Source organism: Pelobates fuscus, chromosome 2 (assembly GCF_036172605.1).
Source record: "Pelobates fuscus isolate aPelFus1 chromosome 2, aPelFus1.pri, whole genome shotgun sequence".
Classification (NCBI taxonomy): Eukaryota; Metazoa; Chordata; class Amphibia; order Anura; family Pelobatidae; genus Pelobates; species Pelobates fuscus.
In genome coordinates, this window is record NC_086318.1 from 262,202,092 (window position 1) to 262,227,011 (window position 24,920).

Below are 24,920 nucleotides of genomic sequence, written 5' to 3' on the forward strand. Positions count from 1 at the left end.
AGAATGTCAAAAAAAAAAAAAAAGAAAGGGCCCAGGAACCACAGGAATTTACGATTTGCTAAAGCTTCGGTTCCACTTTTTACCTGCTACTATTGTCTACTACAGTCAAATTATTTAATGGGCGGACTAGATGGGCCGAACAGATCTTATCTGCCGTCACATTCTATGTTTCTAAATACACAAGCTTTTAAAACACAGTAAGCACAAAATTAAAATGTAATCTTCTTATTCTTTAAATGCAATTTCCAAAAATTGTAGATTCACTGGTGTTTGTAGTATACACCCACAAACGAATGGAAATATTTTAAGAGGACCCTTCCCATAGATATGGTTACACAAACATTCTTATGTAAAACCATTAAATACTACCATTGCCCACTTACACCAGGGATAAGGAGGGTGAGGAGCCAGAAGTGGTCCAGAGAATGCAGTACAGTTTAATTCTTTCTAGCTACCTCAAAATTTGTGGCATGCTATCTACAAGAACAATTCCAATGTAGTAGCATCCTGGAAGGTTTTTTTTTTTCTCTTTTCATTTAAAATACTGTGTAAAGTCATATATAGGAACGTCGTTAAACATTTAAATATGTTAGTACATAATTTACTAAAATGTAATTGAAGTGATTATGGTGGCTAAAAACACCAAACACAAAATATAAAATTACAGACTTCAGGCCAAAATATTTCACTTGCACCAATAGCGGAGTTGAAGAGTTATTGTAGAATCAGAAACAAAATTACCCTCAGAATTACAATTCAACCCTGTATGTCCTTTTAATTTTTAGACATACCATTATTGAAGTCTTTATCTGCAGCTTTAAACTCGTCATTTACATATCTGTCAAGCATACTTCTGCAGAAGAAAATAAAATACGTAAGTATACTCCGGAACAAGGCATTTTACAAATCATAAAATTATTATTATGGCTTTAATCTGCACAAAATTAGAGAAACAGAAACAATTAAACTTGAAGGCTACATACTTCAGAACTATCTTTAAAATATAACAAAAAGAGGCCAATATGATTTTGCCTTTCTATATATTTTAACCCCTTAAGGACCAAACTTCTGGAATAAAAGGGAATCATGACATGTCACACATGTCATGTGTCCTTAAGGGGTTAAACTGGTTAAAAAATTAACTACAGAAAAAACCCACAGGTATCACAATGTACGGGGCAAATGAAAAGAATTTATTGTGGTCAAAAAGACAAAAATAAAATAAAGTTTTGGCTCACCACAGTGCTCTAACATATTTAGTACTTCTGCGCAGCACTGTAACTACATTTTGGTTAAAAAAACAAACAAACAAAAAAAACACTATCGCTTTACTTTAGGGTTAAGACATTGCTATTAAGGGATCTATTAAAAAGGTTTAACGTTATTAATAAAGCTTAGGCTTTGGATTTGCAAGGAATGCTGGTATTTCAAACCTGAACCTTTCCCTCCCCCCCCCCCAAAAAAAAAAATATATATATTCCTCTCATTCAAATAATTCTAACATTTATATGTAGCACTCTGGCTGTAAAATAAACACATGCTCTTACCTATGGAAATGAGGGAAAAGATCTACAAAAAGGGTTCGTAGTTCATCCTTACTAATTTCACCATTTTTATCCTGGAGGGAAGAAATACAGAAACATGGTATTTTGCTCTTCATTTGCACTTACTATCAAGCTAAGGCTATGGTCAGTACTTTAAAATAGGCATATGTAAAAATATAAAAGAATATGAACCAATTCTTGGGTATAAACTGTTATTATGGTGATTACAAGTTAATAAACGAATACTCAGCTTATAAATGTCAGAAAACCATAGATCCATTGTATCCGCTAAATATGCTGTATAGTGAAAATCAGCTTAAAGGGAATCTATAGTGTTAGAAATACAAAGTTGTATTCCTAGCACTATAGTGCTCTCTGGTAGCCCCCTCCCGTCACTGGAGGCTGTCTTTTGGAGGCTGTGTTTTTCTAAAACTGCCATGTTCTACATTGCAGGACTAAGGGGGACAGGGACAGTGCACCTAGACCACTTTAATTAGCTAAAGTGGCCTGGGTGACTAAAGTGTCCCTTTAATGAGCAGCTCCACTCAAGTGAATAAGAATGAACAACATATGCCACAAACTACTGCTAGACATAGTTACATAGCTGAAAAGAGACATGCATCCATCAAGTTCCCATTCTCACACGTTTTTGCAGAGTAGTCACTTTGGAAACCAACTGAATGTCCCTGGTGATTGCCACACTTACAGAACTTTGCCCCAGGGTTTCTCTTTATAAATAATCCTTGATTTATCTAATTTTCCACTCAACCTGTGTTTCTAATACGCTATAATTTTATTTAAGTCTCTGTACTGAAAATATGAATTCAAACATTTCTTCTTCCACCTTGTTGATAAACTATACCTTCTCACCCTTTAGAAAGTCAGAAAATGGCACAACTGTTAAGGAGATGAATAGCACCTGCTATTACAGTATTTACTCAAATTTAATGCGCACCTTTTTTTGAATATAAAGTTTCCAAAATTTGAATGCGCATTAGATTCGAAGGCACACAAATTCAAACAGGTGAAATCACATAGGCAAATTCTGTTCCTGAAAGAGGTCTTAAGAAAGAATAGACCTGCCATATAACACTAAAAATGAAATACCATCAATCTTACTATAGTATATGGTAATAATCATTTTTATTGTAGCACAATGTTGTATAGTAGTATTTACGCGCATTACTTTCACCAGCAAAACATTTTTCAGCTTCCAAAATATTGAGATTTGCATTAGATTCGAGTAAATACGATAAAATGTAAAGCACCTGTATAATGCAGGTAAGTTATAAAGGACAAACCTTATCGTAGAAATCAAATTTTTTCTGAGCTTCTGCTATTTGTTTCGGTGACAACTCCTACAACAAAACCAGAGAAAGTACATTTTAGTTGAACATGTCCTATACAGAATGAAAAAGATATACTCATGCATATAGCATTAGACATTTGCATATGTAAACAGTAAGTAAAAAGCCTCATGCAAAAAGATAGTTGTCACACAGTAGCACATTCAGTAAATAGTTATTCAAACTATACTGATTTCTACAAGATGCAAGACATGATGAAAAAAAAAAAATCTTAATAAAAAGTTAACAGTGTTTTAGAGTACCAATATATTATGCTTAGACAGCATAGACAGACCACAATGCTATAAAACATCATTAATGTATATATTTTGCCTATATAACAGCTCTCCTGCTTTCCCCAGTCACTCAGCTCTTGCCACACATGTTGACCTGAAATGCAAGTTCTTGGCTGGCTGTTGACACCCTATGACGCTACAGGAGTTGTAGCTACACCTCTGGCAGCTAGTGGTTTAATCTATTTTGTGCAGTTTCAAAGCAAAATGTTGCACATACAGACTCCAGGCACTACTTCAAATCACTATAGTGGTCATAATGATTGAAGTAACCCCTTAAGGACCAAACTTCTGGAATAAAAGGGAATCATGACATGTCACAAGTCATGTGTCCTTAAGGGGTTAAAGGTCACCGTCCAAGTTCAAAACTGCGTAAGTTTTTTTTAAAAGAACAATAAATTATATCTCTACATTGTACTAGCAGTTTTGCTATCAAAAGTATAGATGGGTAGAAAAACCCATTTACAATAATTTTTTTTCTCCACCCGTCAATCAATTCTTTGGCATTCACTCTATGCCGAGTAATTGCCTTATCGAGCAGAAGAGACCTCCCATAGGTAGTCCGTCTCCTCTCCAGGTATCCAACTTCCTGTGAATAACACGGAAAGCTGTAAGCCGTCTGAACTTTCCTGAAGGTTGAGAGTGCTTCCCTAGACTCTCTCAAGATGTTTGTCTCTACTGAGTGAAGTCCACTATCTTGAGCTCTAGAGACTAAAGCTCCAGCAATGAGTAAAGTGGTTTGGCACGCTGAAGGAAAATTCTGCAGATGTCTCTTAAATGGCACAGAATTGAGCAGTAAGAGTGCAGAGGCATGATCTATATGCCAAAACCACTTCATTAAGCTAACAGTATTGATGCTTAGAGTGTTTCTTTAGGATGCAACGAAAAGGACCTGGCTACGAAAAGATCTTTCAGTTCCTCCCTGTCCTCCTATAGTTAAGGAAAGATTCCAGAAAGTTGTTGAATTCTTCAGTTGAAACACGGAAAGGAGGAGGCAGAGGAAGAAGACTGACACTCCCTTAAAGAAGTCACATTCCAAAGTCTCTTGTCCGTGTTTCCAGTATACCCTTTTCTCAAAAACTAGCAAATGAAGGAGGAGAGATAACCAACTGAAAAGTGGCATTCTTGACCTCAGCAAACATCTGCTGAAGATTGGTTTGAAACTGAAATGTAATGAAGGCATTTCCTTTTTCTCTGTCATCTTAAGGCTTCCTTGAAACAAAATATGCAATGCTTTCTTTTACGCCAATCAGGGATGGGAGTATTGCATGTTGCTCAGAATAAATGATTGGTCTGTGCTGCCACTTCATGATGCTTTTTTGGAGGGGGGGAGGGTTGCTGTCTTAGACATTTAAAACAGGAAAACAAATATAAAAAAACAAAACATGAAAAACAAAAAAATGTATAAATATGAAGAAAACAAACAACATAGGTCAAACAAAATGAAAACTTTATTTTTCTTACCATAAGTAAGCCCTTGGTATCCAGAAGGGTGGATGTGGAAAACTGTAATATCCTGACTAAATTCTAGCAGTCAGAATGCTATGCATCATTTAAATAGGCTTACCAATTTGATATTTTTTTTGCCCAAAATAGTAACCTATTGTGCACTTGCGCATTAATGCCAAAAGAAAGGGGAACCAAGCTACTGATCGAGACGGACGCATGTCGGATGAGCTCCGACAATTACCGCCGCATTTTGGCAATATCTAACCCCTTACCACCGCTGGCAAAACGGACCACGGGTGCCAACAGTGGTCATGGGCCGCAAGCTGAAGAAGCAAAAGCCCGATAAGCCCAAAGCGGGCATGAACATAGGAGATCTACTCCGGCAGGCCCACGGCTCATGCAGGCCCAAGATGGCCGCCGAGATGGATGAGTACTCAGACTCCTCAGAGGACTCACTATTGGGGATGGGATCCGCCGTGGTCCCTCTCCCACCGCGGCCCCAGACAGCTCCAAAGACCACTGATTCAGCTCCGGTGACAAATGCCACCCTGAAGGAGCTACTACATGGCCTCCAGCTCACCCTGCAAGCCGACATGGCCTCACTCAGAGCAGACCTAACGGGCCTGGTAGGCCGCTTGGGGACGGTGGAGACGACAGCAGCTGAACATACCCAGACAATCACCACTCTCTCTGGTGCAGTCCGGAATCTCCAGGCACAACAAGCCACTTTGGAACAACGATTGGCTGTGATGGAAGACGGCAGGCGCCGAAACAACCTCAAGATACGTGGGGTCCCAGAGGCTATCCCAGACGCAGAACTCCCGCACCTGGTGAGAAGGCTGCTAGGGTCGCTACTTACGCCCAAGCAGGCAAAAAGCATTATGACTGACGGGATATTTTGCATACCAAAGCCTAAAAAAGCCCCCGAGACCGCATCCAGGGATCTGGTGGTCAGATTCAGCAACGGCAGGGAGAAAGCAGCGGTACAGGCAGCAACTAAAGGGAATTCGCCACTCTCCTTTGAAAACATGGCGCTCACGTTTTATTCAGATTTATCTGGGGACACCCTGAAATGGAGGAAGACTCTCCAGCCACTTACCTCACTGCTGCGCACCCATGCTATCCCATATCGCTGGAGACCACAGCGGCTACTCCACATCCTGAAAGGAGACTCCGTGCACGCGGTCAGGGACATTAAGGAAGCAGCGGCCATGCTGGAAACCATCGGCCTCCCACGACATGCGCTAGCCCAATCTGGCTCGAGCTATACCGCTACCGCGCACATTTGGGACCCCTCTAGGGTTGCCCCGTTTGTCCCTCAGAGGGCTCGCTTGGATACCAATGTGGTGGCCACAACATGAGGCGAAGCAGGACTACCCAGGCTCCAAAGGGACATCACCCACTAAGTACTTTTTTTTTTTTTTTTTTTTACCCATGGTTTGGGGTTCATATAACACTCCTCTTTAATAAGTTAAATATCAGCTAAAATGTACATAGTTCATGTTTGCTCCTCAGGTATGACAGCCAATATAGCCTCCCATAAGCTAGACTAATCGCAGGACAGTAATAGGTTTATGCAGCTGGATATCAATGTTCTAGTTATTTTTGTTTCTTAGACCTGTCTACTGTTTAGCCGTACCCTATACGTGACTAACTGTACATTGCTAGACAGACTGTATGCCAAATAAGGTAGTTTCTTGGGGACAATGTTAGTCCTACTTTAATCGACATCACCCAGATGATACACAGTTGACTGAGCGGGTATAATGTTCAAAGTATGCGACCTATCATGCCAAGGTCGGAATATAGCGAAAACTGAGAACAGGCTGATGTGATGCTGACCTATAGAATTTTTCTCAATATACTCGTTATGATAAACTAACTTACTCCTATGTCTTTCTATAAAAACAAAAATGTGCACTGACATATCAATGTGCCTATATTGTTAACTTCATTGTTTACCTTTCACTCGCAAGTGCTGTTGTGGCATAGCGAGAATGCTTGTTACCCTCATGCACGTCAAAATAAAGAATTAAAAAAAAAAGAAAAAAAAGAAAGGGGAACCCAATCTAATCTGTGCTAGTATTCTACACTTAACTGCTGCCTCATCAATGATGTCCACCACCCAGGATGTTAGAAGGCGAAAGCAAGGAAAGCAGCAGAAAAGTGTAGGAAGCGGACATTCTGCACACAATCCCCTAGAAGCACGAGCCTAAGGCCAGTCACAAATGGTGAAGAGGTGTACTTAAGGTCTACGATCCCATCAGCCTCTTTGCAGTTTAGCTATCCTGTACCGACAAGGATAAACTGATGGCCTATATTTAAGGGATGAGGGGGTACTTGGAGGGCAAGTCACTGCCATAAAACATTTGCTGAAGCTGTCCAATTCTAAAGAAAGGAAAATACACCAAAAATGTGAGGACTGGATAAAATAGGTATGGAAAATCAGCTTTAAGTATATATTGGAAAGTAATATTTAAGATTTCAAAAAGTGACGGCAGTGAACAAAATTGAGGAAAATATAGAAAAGACCCATGTACCTTAGGAAGAGAGACAAGCTTATCACCCTGTTAACGAAAGAAAGCAAAAGAAAGATTAAACCAACAAATATTTATTAAGCTCATTAAATCTAAAGTAAAAAGCATACCAAATAGATGTTTAAATTGACAACATTTTATTTAAAACATTGCTCTAGCAACTAGTGAAGTGGAAAATAATATTTACTTTCATTAAGTTATGATGATAATGCAATACAGTCCTGAACAATACTTTCCCAAAGACGTACACCATTTTAATAGCTGTAAGCTGAAGGTAATAGCATGACATATGTAAGCGTACCTCCATGCTAAAATATACTTGCACTTGGTCTACAGATACCTACTTGTCAATATTGTATTGTATTCGAAAGGTTACACAAAATTGGCAGCAACATGAAGTCTCATCTAGGTCGACCAGCTTGGAAGAATATTTCAAGCAGCTCTGCCACCATTTGCATTCTTTGCAGAATTTGCAAAGACAACCAATGGTGGCTGCTCCACTGGCAATGCAGTGGCTTAGGAGTGCACAGGAATACTTACCTGAACCTGGCCCTTGCAGCAGCCACCATATTATTCTTGCTGGTCCTGTTATCCCATGAGTGAGAGTACAACTCTTAAGATTGTGGTGGAACATGCCAGACTCTCTATAGGCAGACTATTAGGCTTTAGGGCTTGACAAGGTTTGTCAAACGGTAGCTGGGACAGAGGTGGAGTCTTTTCTAGTTGTTAATTATTCTGGCAAGATGAATAAAATACCAAAAAGCAACCATGTCATAAAAAAAGTGTTACTGTCACTTTCGTGGGTCTTTGTTTATTTTGCAAAGACCCCAAGAGGTGAAAATTTTATTACTTGCAGTTAAATAGCACAAACATATTCCACAACGCTTTATAATTATAAACATCAATGCTTTGTGCAGGGCCAGGAAGTAAAGCTGAAGGTAGTTCCCTTTAGCTCTCCCTTGTGCGAGTTGCCATATCCTTTTTCAGCTGCTGGTGCTTTATCTGCTAGGAGCCGATATCAATGCTGTTTTCTCACACAAACTCAAGAGTGTAACAGAAGATCTACTGACTATCCTATGTGACTGCTGGATCCTCTGTCGATTCACTTGCAATGTTTAAGAAGACGGCTAGTTACTACAGCTGTCACTTGTGATTGCTGCTGGTAGTTGAAAGCAGAAAGTCTGCATTTTATTAACTTTTGACATATGTCTTTTGAACCAAGTAAAAACAGATTCATACTTACTTCTCCGCTGCTAATAATCTTTTCCTTTTGGTAGCATTTTTTGACTAGTTCAAGTATCAATGGGCCATTTTTGATTCCTTCAGATTCTATTATGCCAAGGTCTTTTGCTAACTGACTTCGTTCATCCATTATATTTCCCTGGGGTAAAAAAAAAAAAGCATCATATATCAGGACACTTCCTCAATATATAGTTTTTGAATCTTAAAATGATTTCCAAATCACTAATAAAGCACACAAAAACAACAGGTTTGGAAGTCATTTACATTCAAAACTGAAACAAGCAAGAAAAAACAATAAGCATGACTGATTCCCAATGAAGCCATAACCAATACTAAAAATAGTGTTATGCTTACCAGACATGCTTCCGGTTGAAACACTGCTAAGGTAAAGTCCAGATTGAAGAACTGAAGGAATTCAGTAAAAACACTGGCTACCAAGCGACCTACAAAATGCAACATCATATTAAAGATCATTAAAAAAAAAATCGAAATAAAGGAGAGGGAACAAAATAAGTCCATTATGGATAGGAATGTTTATAACATCATGTTGCAGTCTTGCTTACTATTATTTGGCTGTAAGTAGTTTCATAGTTTGTAATAAAATATTTACGTGGAAACTAGAAATGTCCTTCCACATACCACTGTATACATTTTTTGCACTAGCTTTCTATTTGAAAAAATGCGGTTTATACAGAAATTCTTATTCTCTTACCAAAATACATCTGTTAATACGCAAAAATAACATGAAATATCAATTTGAAAACAGTCCATCTTTTGTGTGTTACTAATTTATAACACACAAAAGGAGGGCATTAATCAGAGAGACAGCACAAAGACCTAAAGTAACCATGGAGAAGCTGCAGAGTTCCACAGCAGAGACTGGAGTATCTGTACATAGGAAGACAATAAGCCGTACGCTCCATAGAGTTGGGCTTTATGGCAGAGAAGAAAGCCATTACTTTCAGCAAAAAAACAAAATGGCACATGGGAGACTCCCAAAATGTATGGAGGAAGGTGCTCTGGTCTGATGAGACTAAAATTGAACTTTTCGGCCATCAAAGAAAATGCTGTCTGGCGCAAACCCAACACATCACATCACCCAAAGAACACCATCCCCACAGTTAAACATGGTGGTGGCAGCATCATGCTGTGGGATGTTTTTCAGCAGCCAGGATTGGGAAACTGGTCAGAGTTGAGGGAAAGATGGATGGTGCTAAATACAGGGATATTCTTGAGCAAAACCTGTACCACACTTTGCTTGATTTGATGCTGGGACGGAGGTTCACATTCCAGCAAGACAATGACCCCAAACACACTGCTAAAGCAACACTTCAGTGGTTTAAGGGGAAACATGTAAAAGTGTTGGAATGGCCTAGTCAAAGCCCAGACCGCAACCCAATAGAAAATCTGTGGTCATACTTAAATATTGCTGTTTACAAGCGCAAACCATCCAACTTGAAGGAGCTGGAGCAGTTTTGCAAGGAGGAATGGGCAAAAATCCCAGTGGTAAGATGTGGCAAGCTCATAGAGACTTATCCAAAGCGACTTGGAGCTGTGATTGCCGCAAAAGGTGGCTCTACAAAGTATTGACTTTAGGGGGTGAATAGCTATGCACATTGACCTTTTCTGTTATTTTGTCCTATTTGTTGTTTGTTTCACAATAAAAAAAAAAAAAAAAAAAAAATCTTCAAAGTTGTGGGCATGTCCTGTAAATTAAATGATGCAAATCCTCAAACAATCCATGTTAATTCCAGGTTGTGAGGCAACAAAACACAAAAAAATGCCAAGGGGGGGTGCAAGGCACTGTATGTAAAAAAAAAAAACAGGCCAACACGATTAAACTTTTAAACTTAAAGCAAACATTTAAAGAATTCAATATAGAAAGAAGTTCAGCTTTACCATCTCTTGTATTTAGAAACCTCTTCAAATCCTCATTAACTAGTGGTGTTTTGTTCTGTTAAAGACACAAACATATAGATGCTTATTTTTTATTGAATTATTAAATGCAAAAACAAATAAAAAAATGAATAGGTGGATTTTTGTAACCAAAATATAAACTAATGTTATGCCATGAATCTGTCAATAAAGTGATTAAGCTTATTTAGTGATTTAGGTATCCAACTTGGAATATAAAACTCTGGTTATATAACTTACCAATACAGCAAGTCTAGCAGAGAATATTTGCACTATGAAATCTATACATTGAAGGTTATTTCAACTGTTTTAAATCATTCAGAAGGATAAGAATGGTCAGTGGTTGTCAGCACAATTCCAAACTCAAATGCTTACACTGCCCTCTACCAAAATAAATTGGAAACAAAGAAATGGAAATGGAAATTATTTTGCACAATAGGACCCAGTCATCAATAAAAAAAAAAAATCAAAACATAAACGGCTATGCTGAAAAACAGAATACAGAATTTAGTTATGTTCTGTTTAACCCCTTAAGGACACGACATGTGTGACATGTCATTATTCCCTTTTATTCCAGAAGTTTGGTCCTTAAGGGGTTAAATTAACTGATTTACTTGCTCTAAGGATCATATTAATTAGAGTTTAAAAATGGGAAGTAAGAGGTCAAATGAGGTGTTCAGACTGATTGAAGTTGAGCAGCTAAGCAATTTGTTTCTGCACAGTGCAGAAAACAAACATCACAAAACGTCCAAGATAGGGCAAACAGTTGATCTCCAGATGCCTTTAGAATGGCAAACCATCATAAAAGTTGCAGTTTTACAAAATCTGTCAAGAGTATAGTATACCATATGAAAAGGTGAGTTTAAATAAATATTATACATTTTGCAAGATGCAACTGCATAAGATATACATTTGAATTCACAATACAACTGTCTTCAAATTTCCTTGTCTCAAATTTATTTGGGTTGGTCATCACTTTTCTATACAGATTTGCATGAGTAGGCTATTTTGGTGATAAAATCATTGCTGTGTTCTAGTGTTCTCCTGCTGACACTTGTTTTTGTAATACTGGATTATATTGCCTGTTGTACATAAGTATAGCATAATGAAAATATAGGTATAAAAAAAATACGAGGATGGATTTTAGTATCTAAATATATTAAGTGTGTCTTCAAATTAAGAAATTATGTTCTATGTATGTCAGCTCAAAAATGCGATCATAGACCAGTCATGGCATAAAATGAATCCTCAGAAATATATAATGTGTATATACCAGGGATACTTGGTATTTGTGCTAGCTACGACAAAGCAGAAAAGAGCATTCTTGTTATAAGAGGTAGTAATTTCATTCATTTTATCTTTAATCACGTCATGTCATAAAAATTAAATTGGGGTTATAAATAGATTAACTGCATGCACGATTATGAAGTTAAGAAATGTATATTTAATCATTTAACTTGCAGGTATATTATAGCATCTCATGCTTCCAGAATGCAAAGTTTGTATTTCTACAGCAAGTGTTCCTTTAAAATTACATTATTCAGAGGTGGATCTACCTACCATAACAGCACTCCTAAAGATCATTTGTATGAATTATGACTGACCATTGTCTCAAAATTGTTACTCGCCATTACCCACAGGCAGGTAGAAATTCACCCCAGGTTCATTTGTCATGGACTCTCCAGACACGTGTGTGTGTGGGCGCACACAGTTACTTCCCACTGAGAGAGAGATTTTATATATATATATATATATATACACACACACACACACACACACACACACACACACACACACGTAGATTAGGAAAGTGCCATTCATCTCATTCATATGCACACCACAATCATGTCTAAAAGCATTTTCTTGTCTGCAGCACAAATGTCAGCAAGAGTTTGAATGTAGGTGTGCGTTTTAATGAAAGAGTGTATTTGCATACCCATTTCCCCTATTCTTGCTCTCTGTAGTGACATGGAAGAAATGGTAATACGGCAAGAGATGTCACTGTCCCAATGTACCCCTCTATGATTTTCCTCTCTGCTTATTCCCTTTCTATGTAAAAATGCAACTGCATGTTTACATTTGTTAGTGAAGGGGTCATCATCCATGGTTTACAGTGTGAACCTGGAGCTGGACCTGGAGCTGTGCTTTTTCCAGTAAAGATCACATCACTGCTCCTGGAAGCTAATGCTGCAGTAAAGCATGCCATCAGTTCCCAGCATTCTTTTTAATTAGAAACTGAAACACCTGGACTTGCGACTTAATTAGTACTGAAAAAGCTCAATTCTGGGTGACTGCTCTTAATATTTCCCAGCAAATAATCCTGTCCTAGGAAAAAAAAAAAAAAAAAAAAATATGATAGTATTCCCTTTCCTCCCATGGCTAAATTTCCACTCATCAACGGAATAAAGTAGCCAATTAAATAATTTCAAGTACCATGACAATCGGTCTTCACAAAATTTAATAACTGAAATATGTGCTTATTACTTTTACCTCCACTTTTTCTTGTTCTTCCAAGGCCAAAAACACAGATGCTCTCAGTTCTGCCTAAAATGTGAACAAGAAAAATACACATTGCTTAAGATTACACGTATGGGGAGGGTTCCGTTATTTACAATACACTTTGCAAACTGAGTGCTGTGCACCTAAAGTTTAATTAATAAAAACTGATCTTACAGAAGGCTATTTAAAAAGTATAGTGAACAGAGGCATTGGCTGACAATAGCTTTTGAATGGTTTATCTTAGATTAGCGATTTTTACCTTGATCTTATTGAGTACGCCATTATTTTCTAAAGTTTGAATCAGAAGATCTCTCAGCTCTGTATCCTCTTCTGCTGCAGACATTGCTTCAAGCAGATAAGTTATTGAATAATACTGAAAAAAACAAGTATAACAAGAAAAGTGTCAAAATGCCAAACATTTACATCTATTTATAAACACACACACGTGTGTGTGCTAATTTTGAGTTATATTACTGCTAAAAGGATAAGGAGGACCACTTCAGTCAAAATCAATTAGCTGAATTTTGACAAATTAGCTTCCTACAGAGAAAAATACACAAAAAACACACATCTATCTCATTAATTTTTCTCAGTGGTAAACCAGTGATTTGGTGAGTGTGTCAGCTTATCACCGGTACCCATCCTGAGGCTTCCTCTCTCAAGCCAGAAACATAGGCAAAGAACCAGTGTCTGAGCTGATGGGTGCTGTCTGGACAAACTTGGGGTAAACTGTTTATAAGTGGTTTAAACCCTGCACCTAGGATCTAAAGATACAACTTTATTCCTTTAACCCCTTAAGGACCAAACTTCTGGAATAAAAGGGAATCATGACATGTCACACATGTCATGTGTCCTTAAGGGGTTAAAGGGAACTACAGCATTAGGAATACAAAAAAATGAACATTTTTTACCAGTGCTGTGATCCAGTCCATGCAGCCACCTGATCCTTTTACCCCACACATCACCTTGACTCGTCATCTTCTTGTCCAATCCAGTGATCCTCACAGAGGAGCATTAAGGATGAGAAGCGCATGCACAGCCAGCACCGTACTCTTCCAATCAAATGCCCTCTATGAAAAGCATTTGATGAGGTTTCCTATGAGAGCCAAGTCGGACTCTGTTCTCACAGCGGAAGCACCTGTAGTGGCGGTCAGGAAGATAGCCACTATAAGTGTGTTTGCAGTTTGGCAACAATGAGGGGTGGCTCCAGGGCACTGTAGAAGTGTGCTGTAGTTGGTATGGTGCTTGAAGTTTTCATTTCCTTTAGCTAAGGAGGGCCAACGCCCTCTAATCTTGGGCAGCTGAAAATCAGTAGTCACACCATGCACGTGAAATAATGCGTAGATAAGATCTACCATCCAAACAGTATAGAAATTAAAAACATAATATACACATGCTCTTTTATTCAGCAAATATTTAACATGTTACATGATGGCATAGTGACTTAGTGCCACTAATGCAAAAATCATGTTAAAAACTTGCTGAATAAAAGAGAAGGATTTTCAGAGTGCTCCTATTTTTTTTTATTTACAACACTGCTAAAAACCTAGTAAATATATATCAGAATGCCTGAAACTGTGGGAGGTGTTGCCGGCCTATATATATCCCCTCCTCTAGCCCTCCTCCTGTCGTTTGGCCTATGTTTTGGAAGGTGCATCAGTCTCCTAGATACCTGCACTTCCGATTCCGGCCTCGTTTGAATCTCCCTGCCAAATTCAGCTCCTTCAGGTCTCCCCGCAGTCCCGTTCGCGGGGTTTCTCCCTTGAAATCCGCCAAACAGAGATCACTACCAGGCCAATTTCACAAACAGTTTCAGGTAACAGGCGGATATGGTCGCGTTCACGCTATTCCAGCTGTTTTCTGGCCTTTTCACGGGGGTAGGCTGCTTGTATTCATGAGTATATGCAAACTATTGTATACTCACTGTTATGTTTACATTATGTAATTAGTTACACTCGGCTCCTATTACATACCTCAAGGGTCATTTTCAATTACTCTAGAGTCTAGACACCTTGCCTATGGCCTTTCGTATCTACAAGAGTTTCGAGCAGAACTATACATTAAAAAAAAAATGTTCACCATATGCGCTTAATACCGCCCATTGATATTCTGAAATCAGTTTAATATTGTAGGACAACTGGGTCTTTTATTAAACTTTTGGTATTATGATAAAGAGGTTGTTACTTTATCTACCTTACAATCACACTGCTGCATTTTTCACAGTATTGGCAACTTCATTCTGTTTACATACACTACCCACTCTGGTGTCATTTTGATTCGTGTCTAGATCTTAAACAGCTCTCCACTTTTTGGCACTCCATTAATCCTGCATGGTATCTCTATTCAGTTAATTTCACACACATTTGTTTCAAGTCAACACGCAAGTGACTCACTTTACGATACTTTACGATACTACCTACCCCACTTACTCTATAGATCGTTACCCTTAGTGTGGTCTGGCTGATAGGGATCCCTAGATGACCATAAGTAGATTTTGGCTTCTTGTGCCATTACATAGCTGTCCCACAAGGCCAGCACCCCGCCACAACGTTCGGTGGCAAACTTACCCAACAGGCCAAATCATAGGTAGAGCATATCATCGCCACTTGGCAAGTAGTTAGGTTCCCATGTCACCTATTTAGCTTAATTGCTTCGCCACTTGGCATAACATAGGCCAGCCAGCACCAGGATATTATACTTTTTCCACCACTACAAACTGGAATATTTACGGTATACTTACGGTTATTGTATTATTATAGGTTCAAGTAAGCTTATACATCACAAGGCTTTGCTATTATGTAGTTACAAGTTAAATGTATTAATTATTTTTGCCCTCTTTTCAGGCCCTACCTCATTTGGCGGTTTTGGCACACCTCAACCGACTTGCTACTACTTCTATAACTTAATCCTTATTGTATGCTTTCAGAATGCCTGAAATTGTGGGAGAAATTGCCGGCCTATATATATATCCCCTCCTCCTGACGTTCGTCCTACGTTCTGGAAACCCTCCCACATACATACATACATACATACATACATACATACACATATATATATATATATATATATATATATATATATATATATATATATACATACATACATACATACATACATATACATATACACACTACCTCATTCGTCGATTTTGGCACACCACAACCGACTTGCTACTACACACACGCTGCTGTCCCCACAAATGCTTTAAATTAGAAAGTAGGGGCATCACCCAAAAGCTTGAAATTCAGCAATTCTGTTAGACTAACCAAACAAAATGATTTAACTGCAATTTGTTATTTTGCACCTGCATCACTAGACTGATATGGCTAGTCAGAAAGAAAAACATATCTACACATACATCTATATGGCAGTCTTATCATACTGTCCCCAGTATTTAAAAACTCACTCACAGCTTGTTGATGATTAATCTACCAATGTATGGATTTATCGGTTTATGCACACATTTTCCCGGTAAAAGTGTACTTTAGCATATTTTATTATTTTTCAATTTTACTAAAAGCAAATAGCGTATTTTATTTGCTTTTAGTGAGTTTATATAAAATGGTCAGTCCTATGTACCCCTCCCTGCCCAAGCCCAGTGTGTCCCCTCAGCTCCCTGTCTTTTCTTGCTTCTGAGGACATCTATTGGCTCCCAGGATCCTGACCCGCAGCCCCAGGACAGAGAGTGCCATTTCTATGCCGGAGGACAGGTCTACCCCTGGGGAGGCCACCCGTGTGCCGGTCTCCGACCAGTCCCTGCACCTCAACAAGGCTAAATTTAGGTCAACCCCCCTCATCCACAGCATGGCACCCCCCCTACTCCCATATCTCTGGTATTGATCACCATTAACAGCCTGCTTCTGGGACCCTGAGAGCAGTCTTCTACTTCTGTCATCATGCTTAGCCAGCCAGTAACAATGAATACTGTTGGCTGGCTGAGTATTATGAGATTTTGGTAGTATAATAGGTTGCCTGAGATTTAGTAATGCCTATTATTTCCCCCCCCCCTTTTTTTGTCCTTTTTCATAAATCTCAGCCAGCCATGGACTCCTTGGTTGGCGAAGTATTCTGGAGTTGGGGTTATTCTTCATAACAGCTGGTATCCGATGTTAGCTAGCACTGACCGATTGACAGAGGTTACTCATAATGAATTACTGTGGGTATGTATTAGCAACATGATGTATGTTCATAATATTTATTTATTTTAATTGTTTTTAGTATAGGCAGAGCATGCTTTTCCCACGTAAATAATAAAATATGCTAAAATACACTTTCATCCATTTTCCCAGTTCCAGACCATTTTTACAGTTAAAATATAAACTGTAAATATTCTGCTGCTATCTTTATGCTTCACTTTCCTATATTACAATAAACAAAACATAGCATAGATTACCCAGGACAAAGAAAATCATAAAGTTGAAAGAGCTTTGTAGTTGTGGATATTTTACATATCATACATATACCCTTTTCTCTGCTTCTCAGTAGTGCAAGAAAATATCTATCACATCTGTAGACCACAACTACAACTATCAAGTTGAGCCTGATACTATCAATTGTAATTCATGGGGTAACAGAGGTTTTTCTTTTTCACATGAGACTATTATGTCAGAGTCCCCCAACTCTCATTAAGCTCAGCCATACAGCTGCACGACACCTATGGTCCCCTAGCCAACAATGTTCTTCTCTGTTCCATGGCACAGCGATGTTGCTTACAACAAACCCAAATAATGTATTTGTACTGGATAGCAACTAAACCAAGAATTCTAGCACTTAACTATTTATCATACTTACTATATACTGGAAAAATCATGCAGGTCTGAATGGCAACAGTAAAGTGCCCGCAGGAAACAAGTCTTCTAGTCTTCAGGTTCCTAGCTCTCAGAGCCAACCATACACAAGTAATACCCGTCGCAGTCACGTGATTTCCGTTACTCTAAACGTCCTCCTCTTCCACGTTGTCAGTTGCCTAGCGACGAATGCCGCTTGGCAGAGTGGAACGATAGTAGTAATTGTAGGTTTACTAATTTCCAAATACATGAAGGAGTGTATCCATAGCGACGAATTCCTTTCCTAACAAGCATTTCTCTTATCTGATTTTTTTATTTTTAACGTTGTAATGAATACCTCTAAATAGAGGTCCATTTTGTTTGTAGAACAGTCGAATTTCCAGTGGAAAGGAAAAACTTGTATAGGCTACCTAAAGTTTTAAGTAACTTTAACCCCTTAAGGCGCGGACTGGTTTTGCAATGTTGTACATTTGCGACCAGGCATCTTTTTACACTTTTGTGGTGTTTGTGTTTAGCTGTAATTTTCCGCTCTCTCATTTACTGTTCCCATACAAATTATATATTGTTTTTTTCAGGACAAAGGGGGCTTTCTTTATATACCATTATTTATATAATCTCATGTAATTTAATTTAAAAAAAAAATGAAAAAATATGATGAAAAATTGAAAAAAAAATACATGTTTTTTTACTTTTATGTGAAAAATATTTTACTCATCTACAAAAGCAAATGAAAAAAACTGCTAAATAGATTCAAAATGTTGTCCTGAGTTTACAAATACCCAGTGTTTACATGCTTTTTGCTATTTTTTTGCATGTTATAGGGCTATAAGTACAAATAGGATATTGCGGTTTCAAAACATACATTTTTAAAATGTATCAATAGTGACATTGTAACACTATTATCTGTCATAAATCTCTGAATACCACCCCACATGTACATATTTCTTTTAAAGTAGACAACCCAGGGTATTCAATATGGGGTATGTCCAGACTTTTTTAGTAGCCACTTAGTCGCAAACACTGGCCAAAGTTAGCGTTCATATTTGTTTGTGTGTGAAAAAAGTAAAAAACTAAATTGAACGCTAATTTTGGCCAGTGTTTGTGACTAAGTGGTTACTAAAAAAGACTGGACATACACCATTTGCAATACATTGGGTTGTCTTCTTTTGCAAATGGTATGCCATCATGGGGGTAATTCTCATTCTTCGGCTACCATACGCTCTCAAAGGCAACGTAACCAACCTGGCCATTTTCAATGTAAAAATATTTGACCCATATATTTGACCCTGTAACTTTCAAAAACACTATAAAACCTGTACATGGGGGGTACTGTTATACTCAGGAGACTTTGCTGAACACAAATATTAGTGTTTCAAAACTGGAAAATGTATCACAACAATTATATCATCAGTAAAAGTGCTGTTTGTGTGTGAAAAATTAAAAAAAAAGTCACTTTCACTGACAATATCATCGCTGTGATATGATTTACTGTTTTGAATCACTAATATTTGTGTTCAGTGAAGTCTCCCGAGTAAAAGAGTACCCCCCATGTACAGGTTTTAGGGTGTCGTAGAACGTTACAGGGTAAAATACAGTGCTAACAAATTAAATTCTCTGGACTTTCGACCTGGGTTGGCAGGCAGGTCCCTTAAATTGCAATCAATAAAATTACTTAATTATGTAAAAATATGACATAAATACACACATAGAATTTAAATATATATGCATATTTATATATTTGAAGTCTACGTGTATATTTATATAATTATTTATGTAATTTTGTATATGGACATATGTATAGTTCGTATTCTTTTTATTTATTTATATATACATAGATATATATATACAATTTCATTCTAAGTGTATTTTGATATAAATATATATATATATTAATATCAAAATACAGTTAGAATAAAATTTCATATAGATATATAAAATTTTTATTATTATTTTTACATTTTTTTAAATTCATTTAAATTACTTATTATTTGTATTTTATAATAATATATATATACAATATATATAGTTATTATATATATTATATATATATACACACGTGTGTAATTTAATTATAAGTGTATTTTTATATTAATATATGTATATATTAATATAAAAATACACTTAGTATGACATTATATATATATGATATATAGACGTATATTATATAGGTATAATGTCTATATATCATATATATACACTTATATAATTATTATTTTTATTTATTAACTTTAACCTTTATTTTTTTTCTTTGATTTTACACTAGCAGGGAGACTGCCTGTCAGCACAGACAGTCCCCCTGCAGGCAGACACATGGACACCTATTGTGTCCATGTGTCTGTAGAGCGATCACATGGCCACAGGGGTCCTAATCTGCCATGGGGAGACTGTCTGGGCTGCAGGCAGTCTCCCCACACCGGGACCAATGGCGATCGCCGCCGGGGGAACATCGGCGATCGGGTAACTAACTAAGACCGTTAGGACGGTTCAGGACCGTCAGCGGTCCGCAATGCAAAAATGCCGATGACGGTCCTGAACCGTCCTCGGTCCTTAAGGGGTTAAGGACTGAGCCAAATGTACACGTTGTGATCAAAACAACACGTGAACAAAACCTGGAATTTGCGCTATATGTCTGTTCAGGCATTATTCACCTCTTTCATATTATGTACTTATTATATATCATTTTATTCAGGTGAAACAGGGCTTTATTTAACATCAAATATTTAGGTATAAAACAATTTAATATGAATAAAATATAAAATAAATGGGAGAAAATAAGAATTTTAATTTTTTTTTTAGTTCTGCATGACATTTTAACTGTGAATGTCATAATACTGTTTGCTTTTACTGCAATAAAATGCACATTTTTGTATTCAGCAATGTCTCACGTGTAAAACAGCACCCCCATGTACAGGTTTTATGTGGTTTTGAGAAGTTACAGGGTCAAATATAGCATGTTATATTTTTCAGTTTTTTCACATTGAAATTCGCCAGATTGGTTACGTTGCCTTTGAGACCGTATGGTAACACAGGAATGAGAATTATGATGGCATACCATTTGCAATAGTAGACAACCCAAGGTATTGCAAATGGGGTATGTCCAGTCTTTTTTAGTAGCCTGCCGTCCTTAAGGGGTTAAAGGAACACAATAGCGTTAGGAATGCAAATATGTATTCCTAACGCTATAGAGCCCTAGTCACCTAAACGGTGATTATGGCCTCTTCCGTGGCGAATAAATGGTTAATTAACCATTTATTTGCTTACCTTCATCCAGCGCCGGGTTCCCTCGCTGACCTCCATCCTCGCCAACTCCCAAGTGGAGCCGAATGCGCATGCACGGCCAAAGGCGCATGCACATTCAAACTCGCCCATAGGAAAGCATTACTCAAAGCCTTCCTGTGGGGATCTTTTTGACGCTGGAGGTTCGTGAGGACGTCCAGTTTCAAATAAGTGCGATTTTCTCTGTGTAAAACGCAGAAGCGCTTCTAGTGGCTGCCAGGGAGACAGCTACTATAGGCTGGATTAACCCTGCAGTGTAAACACTGCTATGTTTTCAGCAGCAGGGTTAAAACTAGGGGGCCTGGCACCCAGACCACTTCATTGAGCTAAAGTGGTCTGGGTGCCTATAGGGGTCCTTTAATATTGGTTAGTCACTGAATAAACAAGAGAATTTGTGATTCACCAGTGCTTATAGTGCAAAATCAGCATCTCAGATGTGTTAGCTTCTCAGGGTTATTCACTCAAATCCAACTGCTCCCCTATCCCAAGCAGCATTAATTATCTGGGACCATCTGAAGACATTTGTAAACATAAATCCTGACGTTGTGAATTATCACTGTAAAGTGCAAATTTATTAGTGTCTGGATTGCGCAAGGCTGGCGCTGAATAGAGTCCAAAAAGAACCTAGCTGCTGAATTTCCCACTGTTTAAAGGGTTACTCTAACAACCATGATCACTTATGTGATTTGAAGTGGTCATGGTGGTAGGCACCCCTGGGGTGACGGGCCTGGTTGCAGCTGCGACCCCTGCGACCGCTATATGAATGCTAGTGCGACCCCTGCGACCGGGTGCCCACCATCATCATTTGTGTATGTGTCTGTCTGTATGTATGTGTGCCTGTCTGTTTGTACGAATGTATGTGTCTTTGATGTATGTGTGTGTCTGTATATGTCTGTCTGTATATTCTGTGTCTATCTGTCTGTATGTATGTATGTGTGCCTGTCTGTTTTTATGTATGTATGTATGTGTCTTTGTATGTATTTGTGTTGTGTGTGTGTGTCTGTCTGTGTATGTCTGTCTGTATGTGTCTGTGTGTCTTTCTGTATGTTTGTTGTGTGTGTGTGTCTGTCTGTATATATGTGTGTGTGTCTGTATGAATGTGTGTCTTGTCTGTCTGTATGTATGTGTTGTGTGTGTATGTATGTGTCTGTATGTATCTGTCTCTCTGTGTGTGTCTCTGTATGTATGTGTGTGTATATCTGTCTCGTATACTTTGAGACAGGCTATTGGACATAGGTTTGCATTATGAGGGAATGCTGGGTATGATACTGATGAGAACGCTGATTTAGTACGTCTGGAAATGTTGAATGTCACTCCCGTTGGAGTGACCGAGCGTGCATCAACATCCAGTGCCCAGACGTCCGAGACTCTTTTGCATGATATCAGGCAGAAGAGCATGGCCAGTTTCGCTGATAGTTGTTTCAGTGTGAGAGTAGAGTTCTGTGGCCATTGTTCCAATAAGTTTAAGACTAGGTTCACGTCCCACAATGATGTATATCGGGGTTGTGGGGGTCTTGCAAATTTAACCCCACGTAAGAGTCTGCACACCAGTAGGTGTTCACCTGCTGGGGATCCTTCTATACCCCTGTGTCCAGCGGATATCGCTGACCTGTATACATTGATAGTCTGGTACGCTAGGCCTTGGTCATTTAGGAGTGTAAGGAAACGTAACAGGTAATTCACAGGGGCACATACGGGATCCACTTGTTGTTCCATGCACCAACCACTCCAGGAGTTGCAAGCCCGACTGTAGGATCTCCGTGTTCCTGGAGCCCAGGCTCCCGCCAGTAGTTTGAGAGTTGCCTGTGGAACATCTGGCACGACCCAGGGTCCCCGGAAAGGAGCCACGCTAACAACTTGAGTTGTCCCTGCATCATCAGTGGATGTGGGTTCCCTTCGGGATCCGAAAGGAGACGCGGGTTCTCGGGGAGCAGTCTGGGAAGGTCTATAGACATCTCCATGAGTGAAGGGAACCAAGGCTGCGCTGTCCAGAATGGCGTTATGAGGACCAGGGATGTCCGTGAGCGGTCAAGGTGTACCAAGGATCGTGCCAGCAGAGTGAACAGAGGGAATGCGTACAGTCTTCTGCTCGCCCATGGTTGGAGGAATGCGTCCGGTAGCTAGTGCTTCTGGATCTGGTCTCCAACTCTGGAAATTGTGTATTAAATCGAGACGCAAACAGGTCTATGTACATCGGGCCCCACAGTGTTTGTAGCCGTAGGAACGCTCCGCGGTCCAGGCGCCAGTCGCTGGCATCCCGCAGGTGTCTGGAGTTCCAATCCGCTACGGTATTCGAGAGTCCCGGGATGTATTCGGCTCGTACTGTTATGTTGCTGTTACGGACCGTTTCAGCAGACAAGGGGTTAAAATCTGTTTAGGCGATATGCCCCTTTCTGAGAGACAGGCACAGATACTGTAGAACACCAAACTCCTGAACTGGATACAAAATAGCACTCCAAAATGGAACCTCACGAATAGCTGCTAGCAGACGAACAGGAAAAGCATACATCAGCTTACACTCCTGGCAATCAGTCTCCAACAGCATACAGTGAATCCCCCCCAAGAACGAGACAAGGCTCCGTGTTGAGGGTCAAGCAGTGGTCTGAGGTGCTGGCACACCCAGCCTGGTTTTTATTACAAGTGTACACATACAGGCCACACCCAGGGGGAGGCATAAAATAACCAATAGTATCACGGGTGCAAACCACACATCCCCTCCCCTTAGTGTGACACATAATCCCATTATACATACAGTTAAAACATACTTTTTACCCAACTTTCATAACTCTAAAACCATACATCACATTCACATAAAAATACATATCCACAATCAATCCATTATGGGGAACAACATATTAGAAATTGGCATGAATCAGACCAGGGGTTCAAAAGTTAGTAAAAGTATCTTTTGGGCCCTGGCTGGCAGCATGGCAAAATCTGGCTCACACAGGTTTTACAGAGGCCTCTATCCTGGAGACAATGGGGGGAAGTAATCCAATTATCCAGGGATAGAGGCAGACTCCATTGAGCACATGGTTACACAAAGACAGTAAAACACTTTAAAATACATAAAGTTACTTTTTATACATAACACACAGACATGTAACATATCCCCAGATAGCTGGGATCTGAACGCACAAAACTACCGAATAGCGCGCAGATCCTATTCACACAGTTCAATTGCCATGGAGCTAATGTCTTTCCCATAGTCTTTCATTAACAGAATAGGCTCCATGGCATAGCTATCTGGGGGTATCACCGCTAACACAGGGCAAGTACCGAATGGCCCCACTGTGTTTAAAGGGCCAGAATGAGTGACATGCACTCTGTTAGGGCCGAATACGTTTTTTAAAAGGGCCCAATCTCCCAGGGCCATAGTCCAAAGGCAGCAGGCGGGCAACCAGGCTCCTCCAATGCAATGTGGCGAGATTGGTCTTGTCACAGTTGCATTCCAAGAAAAATTGCCAGAATTCTGTGGCTAAATCTGCAAAAATTTTGGATCTGGTGCCGCCGAGGCGGTTGATGTATTGGACTGCCGATATGTTGTCCATCCTCAAGATGATGGAGCAATGTGTCGTGGGACTTAAGAGGCTTTTCAGCGCGAATGATCCTGCCATAAGTTCCAGGCTGTTGATGTTCAGTGCCCTTTCTGATTGGGACCATCTTCCGCCTGTGGAGATATGACCACAACGCGCTCCCCAACCCCGTGTGCTGGCATCGGATTCTATTGTGCAATCTGGGGCGGTGCCGAAGATTGCTCTGCCATTCCACGCTTCCATGTGTTGCAGCCACCACCTGAATTCCTCCTTGGCTGTGTGATCGAGTGTAGGTCTAGTTTGACCATCCAATCCCCCAGCCTGAGAAGGTCTCGCAGGCAATGAATCCCCTCCATTTTGAAGTGGTGATATCGTACATATGCATTGAGTGGGCATAGGTTGATCACCAGCCTTACTCCACCGCCCTTTTTGGGAACCAGGAACAGGTTGCTCAGGAAACCAGGGGAGTGAGGCGCGACTTGGTGGATCGCGCCTTT

General features: G+C 39.3%; 1 protein-coding gene across 3 annotated transcripts in view; it reads right to left on the reverse strand.

The window, feature by feature from the left end:
* The window catches only part of CEP43 (centrosomal protein 43), a 57,580-nt gene extending 39,873 nt beyond the window's left edge, over window positions 1–17,707 (reverse strand). For 2 of the 3 annotated variants that reach the window (XM_063443366.1, XM_063443364.1), the window contains exons 1-10: window positions 17,616–17,707; window positions 13,084–13,197; window positions 12,816–12,869; window positions 10,311–10,365; window positions 8,766–8,854; window positions 8,413–8,550; window positions 7,173–7,199; window positions 2,846–2,902; window positions 1,548–1,618; window positions 792–853 (exon numbers count right to left, since the gene is read on the reverse strand). In XM_063443366.1, coding sequence (XP_063299436.1) covers window positions 792–853; window positions 1,548–1,618; window positions 2,846–2,902; window positions 7,173–7,199; window positions 8,413–8,550; window positions 8,766–8,854; window positions 10,311–10,365; window positions 12,816–12,869; window positions 13,084–13,167 — 637 coding nt within the window. In that variant the 5' untranslated portion in view covers window positions 13,168–13,197; window positions 17,616–17,707. The remainder of the gene's footprint in view (window positions 1–791; window positions 854–1,547; window positions 1,619–2,845; window positions 2,903–7,172; window positions 7,200–8,412; window positions 8,551–8,765; window positions 8,855–10,310; window positions 10,366–12,815; window positions 12,870–13,083; window positions 13,198–17,615) is intronic. The other variant, XM_063443365.1, reaches the window with a different exon arrangement.
* Window positions 17,708–24,920: the final 7,213 nt, after the last annotated feature.